Consider the following 9,230-nt stretch of genomic DNA (forward strand, 5'->3'; position numbering starts at 1 on the left):
GTCTGGACACAAGTAAGGGCTAGACAAGTAGGATACACCCATCAATCAAGTTGGAGATGAGCTAGATTTGAGCTGTATTGCTGTCAGCATTGCTGTCTGGGCAGTAGTTAAACAGGAAATCAGGGAGACACCAGTAGTAAAGGGAGCAGTGATGGGGGTTAAGTAGTCAGCTGTCTCCACTCTGTATCGAAGCAACGAATGGCTGAGGGGCTGACATCCCAGGTCACCAGAAACACTGGGGCCAGGGAGGGGAGGACAAAATTGTCCTGGATATATTCCAGATCAGGTAATTGCAGCCTGCTTGAATACCCCAGGATTTGCAACCGGACACTGGCTGCTTCCCCTTTGTTCTCCTCCGCCGCCGGACAGGCCATTGTGGGCTGTTCAAACCTCTGCCCCATGAAACTCTAGGGATGACATTCTGCTCTTTAGCGCAGCACGAAATACTGAGCCTGCAAAAAGGCAGCAGAGGTGACCCAAGAGATGCATGCATCTACCCTGCCTCCAAAGCTGGGTTGCTTTGGGGTTGTGGAGCCAGGGCTCTTGTAGCAGCCTGTCCTGGGCTGTCTTATGGGCACCAGTACTTGTGCAGGATCTTCACAGGGCTCTCCAGAAAAGAGGCCACAGCTGCTTTGTTCAGAAGGCAAAGGTTGTCTTCAGTACTTAAGGGGGGAAAATTCTCTTCCGGAACCTGGCCTTCTACTGACTTGTTTGTGGTGCTTTAGCTCTCTTTTACCTGGCATAAAAGAGCTGAGTGGGGGAAGAACGTACCCTAGAGGGGGTGGAATGCCTGCTCTGAACCAGTATCTCTCACCTGTGTGCTGTGGGTCACTTATTTGTAAAGAGCTTGATGCAAGCTGCTATAGGAGCACTGGATGCTAAGGTTGTTCTTTAAACATTTTATTTCTTCCTGCAACCAAAGAAAAGGCAGCATCCTCTCTAGCAGCGACGTGAGAAGCATCGTCATCGACTACGTAAAGACCAACGAGTTGGTTGATGAAACAAACAAAAAGTGAGTAGCAGCAAATGTTATACATGCATCGCATTTCCCAAGGGACTGAGTGCACTGGAAAAAGGAAACTTAGCTAGTTTAAAAATCTGAGCAATAATTTAATTATTACCATTGTGCCTAGGATTCCTTCTCATGGCCAAAGGGCTTGCTGTGTTTGATGCCATTAAGAAGGCATCAACACAGTCCCCTATTCCAAAGATCCTGTACTGAACAACTTACCGAACTAGAGCACAGTGCACTGTGACTGTGTGCCTTGCTTCTAATGATCCTGTTTTCTTCCAGCTTTGTAAAGATCAATCCCATCTTGTGCGACTGCCTGTTGGATAAAGCGGAGCAAGACAATATCTCAAAGCTCAAATGGGACGATCTCCTGAGCAGGTGACTGCCATTGTGCGCTCTACTAAATATTAGCTGAAACTTAGCGTAGCACTTGATTCTGCCTTACATAATAGTCTAGTTTTATCTTAAATTACGGAGTGGCTTCCTAATGGCTAGTGTAAAAATACATCGTAACTTGTAGCATGTGCTTGGCCGATACCACAGAGAAACAGTGCAGGTCCCGGTCCTTTGTTTCACACTGTGCGCCAAACATTACTGAAACATCCACCCCTTTTCCTTTTAACGCTCACCTGATAAACATTCACAGCAAAGCCTGCTAAGAAAATAGAACCTAATTCTATCAATCTGAGCCGTACAAACATAAGCGCAGAGAATATAAATCCATCCTCTGCAACAAAGCTTCAAACTTTAGATCCTCACTGTCTTCAAAAAAACGCACTCGGAAACTTAAAAGACCCTTCAAGACCCAAACCCTACATTTAACATGGAAACTCAGATTTAACAAATTGCTTTAATTTTATCTTACCCAATACATTACAAGGCAGTAACTGAGAGCCGTACAGATTCATAATGGACAATTCATTCCTCTCTTCCCAGTGTATTTGCCACATTAACATTCTCCAAGTACTCCCTTTGAAGTTCAAATTTGATATATGCACATAAGCAAGAGAGCTGTAATAGGAGGTTCTAAACTCTCCCTTCTTTTCTCACTACTCCATTGTTTTCAACTGCTGAAAATCATCCTGAATGGCTTTCATTTTCTTGCTCTCCGAGAAGTTGCTTATCACAAAGTATTTCGGAGCAGTTCCAACAGTGTGTTCAATTTCTCTCTATCAAGCCAAGCCTCATGGAGAACAGGATTTTAAATTGCATTTGCGTCACTGCTCTCCCTTTAACCATTGTTGTTCACTGTTCTGAGTTGGATTTTTTTTTTTCTTCCAGAATATGCCTAAGTTCTCATGCTTGTTCTGAGAGAAAACAGGCACCTTTTTGTCAGCTGGTCCTTCCTCCCTTTTCTTTTTCACGTAGCTTGCTGGGAATTTCAGAGGCTTGTCTAAAACCAGACTTCTGTACGTGACAAATGCATATACAAATAGCAAGTAGGTTCCTGGCCCATGAGGGAATAAAATGCACCTGTAGCAGTATATAGGGTTGGTGATTCTGCCTTACATAATAATTTGGGGGTCGGACTCGATGATCTATTGAGGTCCCTTCCGACCCTAACATCTATGAATAGTCTAGTTGTAGACTAGACTAGTCATATATATAGTCTAACCCTATATAACCGTATATAGGGCTGGCTTACTGCAGTGAAACCATTCTTATTTGCCAGTGACTGCAATAATGGTCTGATTAAATGCAAGCTGAACAAAATAGCATTAAAAAGCCTCTGCCTAAAGTGGGTGTTGCAGAGGTGGCTTTAAGGCACCTGTGTCCCCTGTCCCTGAAGTCTTGGATTGGAAGGGTAGCAGAGAGGCTGGGTAGACATGGACTAATCTCCAGTTTGCCTTTGATCTGTACGGATTGGATGCTTGTATAGAAAGAGCCCCATGCACTAGTTTACCAGCAGGGAGGGACATGGCTAACATAGTATCCCAGCCACGCTAGCAGATTGGACTCTTCACTTGTTTAATCAGGCCTCTCCCAGTAAATGAATAGCTTGAGAACCTGGCAGCCTTGTTCATCCAATACAAGTACCAGGATAGGAGCCTCCATGGTATATGATCCCTAAGCAGTAGGAGAAGGGCTTGCTATACTGGAACTGTGCAGAGAAGCCCTGTCGCTCTCACTGCATGTGACAGACTGGCCTTAACCCTTTTCAGGTGCCTGGCGCAACTGCAGCCCTTCCACCAGGTGACGTTTTTTGGACACAAACCCATCGTGAGGAAAGGAAAAGGCTTTCCCATTGACATAACCATAGCTCAGAGGTCATCCAATAAAAAGGTAACAGCAGAAAGCCGGTAAGAACAGGGCTCAGAGCTGAGACCTGCATGCTAATGGCAACTTGGGCTCAGACTTTTTTGTCTCTGCTGAACATTTAAGTAGCTTGTCTGTCTGGAGACAGACATGATACCACCTGCTCAGTGCTGCAGAGGATGGATCCTCTTTGGACCTGCCATCCATGCTGGGGACTGTCAACACTTCCAGGCTATGCTGGTGTCCTGGGGTGTAGGACTTAAGCACACCCTTAGGAAGGTGAAGCAGAAGGGCAGTAGTGTGGGCACTGGGCAAGGCAGCACTTCCTGCCTTCAGTCCAGGAAGCAGTTTTATACCAAAACTATCTCCCTCCCAGGCCTGCAGGTCAGGGCTCGCAGAATGCCTGGGATGCAATTCAAGGTGCACAGCCCTGGCATGGTGGCTCGTGGACATGTCCTGGAGCTTCAAAACCTATCCTGTGATGTTTAACTACACACAGAAGAGGGGAGGGACCACAGCTACTGCTTGTACCCAATGGCATTTTTTCTGTTGCCTGTAGAGGTTTCAACTGGGACTGTTTACGAGGCAGGGACTGGAATGCTATCCTTCAGCCCATTATGTAACACTTATGCGGAAAGTTTGAATGCCCAGGTCCGGCCAACTAACTGCCTGGCAGAAGGGGTGCTTTATAACCCCCAAAGTAACCATCCTTCTGTGCCCATCCCACAGGTGACAATTATTAAGAACCTTGAGCTGTATGGCCTGGACCCCCAATCTGTTGCCACCACTCTGCAGCAAAGAGTCCAGGCCAGCGCCACTATTAGCCCACTGCCTGAGGCCAAGGATCGTGTACAGGTCCAGATCCAAGGCAACCAGATCCACCATCTTGCCAAGCTGTTGCTAGGTGAGTTCACACAGGGCCCTGCTCCATTGGTTACAAACTGGGAGGTGTTCTGATGATACCCGGCTCTGGCGCAAAGCTGACATGGATGCTTGTTTCTGTTGCAGAAGAATACCGGCTACCTCGGAAGTACGTGCAAGGTCTAGAGAAGGCTCCGAAGCTTGGCCGGAAGAAGTAAAACGCCTCTTGTAAGAAATATTCCTATCTCCTTATTTATACACGGGTCTGCCTACACAAGGGAAATTCTGGACCCTTTCATTCAAAGGGGAGTCCTGCCAGTGACTTCAGCAGGGCCAGAGTTTCACCCAAAGATTAAAATTGCTTTAGCTGTTCATTTTTAATAAAAATGAAAAAGCACTTAAAAGCCTTACCATGGTCCTCCTCCCAGTATTGACTAACTGTTCAACTGTTCCCCATGTGACTGGTTCCAGTGCCTTTTTAGTTCACGGTTTTGTAGCAGTGCACTGGGCATGCCTGCTCCTTTGAGAGCCCTGTTTGGACTGGATATAGTGTAAGGTCATGTTGTAGACATACTCTGTTAGCAGGGGGAAAGAAGAAAGTGCTTCCAGGATGGGGACAGAGAGACTGTTGCAGGGGTAAATACCCTGCGGTGCAGGAGAACCCTCCGAACAGCCAGACCCGAGCAGGCAGGGGGGCTAGAGGAATGCAGAAGGTACCAGAGGTCCTGCTGGCTACAAGTGGACTGCAGCAGCCTGTGTGATCCCAGACCGCACAAAGTTCATCTGCCCTACCTACGAACAAGCAGACAGCCAGTACCGTCTGAGGTAGGAGATGTCAGCCTTACACCAGCCCAGGAGGTAAGCGATGCTGGCCTGGGATCAGAATGGTTCTGAGGGGCAGAGGGGTGTTTACGAGTAACCTCCCAGAGCGGGGTTACCTGGTGGACTATAAAAGACCATTTGAGAAGGGAAACCGGGAGTATTACATATGTAGAACTGTGCAGAGGCTCGGGGGAGACCCAATGGCCAAGCTGTGGCCAAGTGCAAAGATAAGGAGACTGCCCTGAAAAAAAGAGGTGGTCATAAACTATTTGAACCTTGGAGGGAAGACTTTCAGCTGGGGAATGATCAGGAAGTCCCCAGGGGCAGTAGGATTAGTGATGGGAGGTCCCTGAAGCCTTGAAATCCCCAGAAGGAACACACCAGGGGTAGCAAAGAAAGTAAGATTGGGACTTACCTTAGGAGAACCCCTAGGCAAAGTCTGCCTTTTGGCCTGGGGCAAAGGTTAGGCAAAGACTGAGCATCCCATGCCCTCCCTTTGCCTTTCAGCTGTTAGTAAGAGGGTGAGAGCGGCCCAGTAACTACACCTGTGGCTGTGACTGAGGGAAAGTCCGAGCCCCAGGATGAGACACCATGAGACCCATGCCAGGGAGCGAGCGTAGGTGACAAGGGGAAGCCAGTGGGGGAATGTAAAGGGTCAGGAGCCATTGTAGGGATTAGAGAGAGGGCTTGTGGAGCAGAGGAAATAATTTGCCCAGAACGAGCAATATCCATGGATTGCACTGGGGCCACCTAGGGAGCCCAAGAGTGGGAAACCTTGTTCGTCCTAGGTGGGACTTAAACCTGCACCCTACTGGGGCTGGCTACCTGTGGCAGGGTAGTGCCTACTAAATAGCACATGGTGCAACTTCAGGGAAAGGCGAGTAGAAGGTACCTGAAAACCCACCAGGCCGTGGGGGTGGAGGTTATCCCAGTGATGGGGAAAAGGCAAGTGGGGAACAACCGCATTGGAGAATCATTCAGTGATGTGCTACAGCAAAGACTTCCCAGGGTGAGTCTTGGATTAAGGGCAGGGAGGTGTGTAGCAGTGCACTGGGTCTGCCTGCTTCGTTATGTTGCTGTTTAGATCAGTGGTTTGGGTTGGGACTATAAGGGGTGGTTAAGGAGATCCCATTAAGTGTTGGGGGAGGGGGAGCGCACGCAATAGCCTTGAGCCCTGCTCAAGGCCTGAGCAGCTGTCAAGTCTAGAGAGGGTCAGGGGCCCCGTTGTCTGAAAGGGCCAAACATTAGACCGTAACCCCTGCAAGGCTTGGGGCATGGTATAGGGAAGGTTAAGGAGCCACGCAAGGAGCCCTTAAGGTAATCAGTGCCTGGCAAGGGCACCGGCAGGCTGAGAGGGCCTGCTGATTTGGGATGTGCAACTGTTACTGAGGGGACCCTGGGAGCCCAGTGGCCACCGACTTGAAGCATATATGTAAAACTGTAGCATTTAACAAAAGCATAAAAGAACTAAGCTACTGTATAAGTAGGACAGAAAATTGCACATTGTCATCCATTACCCAGTAGTCATAACCAGAAACAGTTCTTAAAATGTCCACATCCTTCCAGGTGTCACTGATGCCACACATTTGGAAGATACTCAAGGAAAAACTTACCTTGTTTTTCAGTAGTAAAGGATGCATATGCTTGCAAAGTCCTGAGTGTGTCCTGGGGGCTCGGCTGCAGCTGAAGTCCAATTTGCAAACTTAATTGTTTAAAGTTTTGCCCCTGAACTGAGTTTCACCACAGCATAACCTCTACTCCTACATCAGGTCTCCCCACCCCAACCCAACACCAGTTTGTAAGTTTAGAGCCACAACAACTTCATTTTACAAGAAAGAACAGATTCCCTTTAAACACTGTACAGAATGCAAGCAGATTCCACAGGAGGGCGCAAAACCATTTTAAATGAACTGTACCAGAGCCAACTTTTGCACTGAATTTTATTGACTTTCTTTTTTACACTGTCTGTATGTGAACCACGGGTTTCAGAACTTTCAAAAAAGCTGAAAGTGAGTGGCATTTTAAAAAAAAAATGCCATAGGTAATTAACAGGGAGTAATAAAAATAAATTACAGCATTGCAAAAATGCATTTCACTTTGCCACAGAAGCTTTGCTATTCCGATCTATACATGGTATTTTACATGTTTTACAGTGGACATTTGAAAAAAAAAATTCACACGTACTAGGCAACACAATACTAACCAAAGGCACTGCCAGCAGTATTTTGCGCTTAAGGAAGGGGCCTACGCTGCCATCATGAAGGCTCAATTTCAGGACTAACCTGCTCTTCTTATGCCCCAGATCTTAAAATAAGAAAAACAAGAAAAGAAAAAGTCCCCCTTTCTGCAGAAGGGTTGCAGCAGCATTCACGGTAATTGCATAAGAAGCCATGCCTTCTACAAAACGTCAAAGACATGCTGGGGTCCCAGACGGGGGAAGTCACTGAAAAACTAGTAAAAAAACCCATAAAACTTCTTACAACTTTTAACCAGAAAGATGACAAGGGCTTCTGTTTAAAAAAAAAAAAAAAAAAAAAAATCTGGATCTTGCTTCTCAGAACTAGTGGTGTTTTACAGTGTGCTTCCTTCTGCTCCGTCGAGATTTGTACAGTGCTTTCAAGTCTACAAGTGCTAACTACTTACCTACCTCACCGTGGCCTCGTGAGGTAGTTAAGCATTTTGCCCAAGGAACCAGTGGGCAAACACACGCACAGAGCTTTGGATTTCTTTATGCTCCCTTTAGGCTGCCAGAGGTCACCCAGGATTTCCTTCCTGGCACTTGCGTTCCCTGGCGTCAAACTGGTCCATACGACTGGCTGGAGCCTATGCTGGCGCTATGTGGCATCTCTGCTATTGGCGAGCTTGCTAAGTGGGGTAGTCGCTCTCTCAGGTCTTGGAAACCCAAAACACAACCCCCAGGTACATTCACCTGGAGGGAAAAATGTAAGGATTCCTCCCTTCCCCCTGGGAGACGTGAGCAGCCTCAGCCCAACAGTACTTTAGCAAAGGGGTGGGGCAGGGGAGAAATGGCCGGGCCTTTTAGAAAAGCCCTTCCCACTGATGGGCCTCATTAGCTTTCACGGTTAAGTTTTCACGCTTAAAACAAAAAAGGCACTGAGGTAAATTTGAGATTCTTGAACTAGACTTCCATCACTGTCGTCATCCAGCAAGCCGGGCCCCTGATCTGGAAGTGTTCCTTCCTCCCAAACAACATTAAAGGGACACTTCAATTAATCGAATCAGACCAAGTCCTTTCAGATTCTCTCTCTCCATGCCATTTTGCATGGTTTTGCTATTGCACTTTTTCCCCCACCTTTCTTTTTCTTCCTTATTACCACGTCAAAAACACAAGCAGAGGAGGGAGTGTGAGAAACGGACCTGACACTCAGATTTTACACTACGTGCAGATGCCAGAAAAAGTCACCTTTCAGTTTCGAGTTGCAACTGTTAAGATTCAAACTTTAACTTAGTTTTCCAGGCAGAAGTGTAAAGAAGTTGGTGTCCCTTTAAGATGCTTCTGACTTCAGTTTTTAGCCTAGAGCTGTGCTGCATCATGCAGGTCAGTGCTCCGAGCCATGGCAGTGTTGCCTCCAGCTGCAGCAGAGCCATGGGCACCAGGCTAAGCACTTCTCAGGAAGGAAAGCGCACGTGGCTGCCAGTGATGAGCGTTGAGGCAGGTCCTGCTATATTCTCCCAGCTCCAAGCAGAGAGTGTGGCAGGAGGCCTAGCTGGAAGGTGTGATGCTGTGAGGATGCTGAAGTGCAAGGGATGAGTGCAGGGAGCAGAGGTAGTAAAGCGGGGACAGAAGAGGGGATTGGGAGGCAAGCAGCAGGAGACGGCAGGCTAAGTGGGAAGGAGACCCTCTGTGCACTACAGCAAGGGGCCGCAGCAAGCTGCAATTACCCCCCCTCCCCAACTTGTGCAACACCTCTGCCACCCGAGCTGGGCACAGCTCCTGGTCAGAGCGTGCTTTGTGCTGGGCACAAGCAGGGAGGAGCTTTGAGCCTATAAGCATACCTGGTAGTTATGGCTGAGGGTTCGGTACAGAGCCATTGTCCAGTCTCCCACACCTTCACCAGGATCCTACACTTTTCAGATGGAAATCTGTACAAATATTGGTCCCCCTTTGTGCTGTACAGGAGACTGGCAAGGCAGAGAATGACCAAGCTAAACAATGGAGAACACCTGCTCCCTCCTGCAGACTGACTTGCCCAATCAAATAGTTTCCCCCTCCTCCGACTGAATCTTATTTAAAAAAAAAAAAAAATTAGTCTTTCCC

General features: G+C 47.6%; 1 protein-coding gene across 1 annotated transcript in view; it reads left to right on the forward strand.

Moving 5' to 3' along the window:
* The window catches only part of EIF2D (eukaryotic translation initiation factor 2D), a 20,475-nt gene extending 12,964 nt beyond the window's left edge, over positions 1 to 7,511 (forward strand). The window contains 7 exon segments of the mRNA XM_025205495.1: positions 1 to 12; positions 923 to 1,012; positions 1,295 to 1,390; positions 3,175 to 3,295; positions 3,998 to 4,172; positions 4,277 to 4,357; positions 7,254 to 7,511. The exon segment at positions 1 to 12 is cut by the window's left edge and continues 29 nt beyond it. Coding sequence (XP_025061280.1) covers positions 1 to 12; positions 923 to 1,012; positions 1,295 to 1,390; positions 3,175 to 3,295; positions 3,998 to 4,172; positions 4,277 to 4,347 — 565 coding nt within the window. The 3' untranslated portion in view covers positions 4,348 to 4,357; positions 7,254 to 7,511.
* Positions 7,512 to 9,230: the final 1,719 nt, after the last annotated feature.

The sequence above is a fragment of the Alligator sinensis genome, unplaced genomic scaffold (assembly GCF_000455745.1).
Source record: "Alligator sinensis unplaced genomic scaffold, ASM45574v1 scaffold1322_1, whole genome shotgun sequence".
Lineage (NCBI taxonomy): Eukaryota > Metazoa > Chordata > Crocodylia > Alligatoridae > Alligator > Alligator sinensis.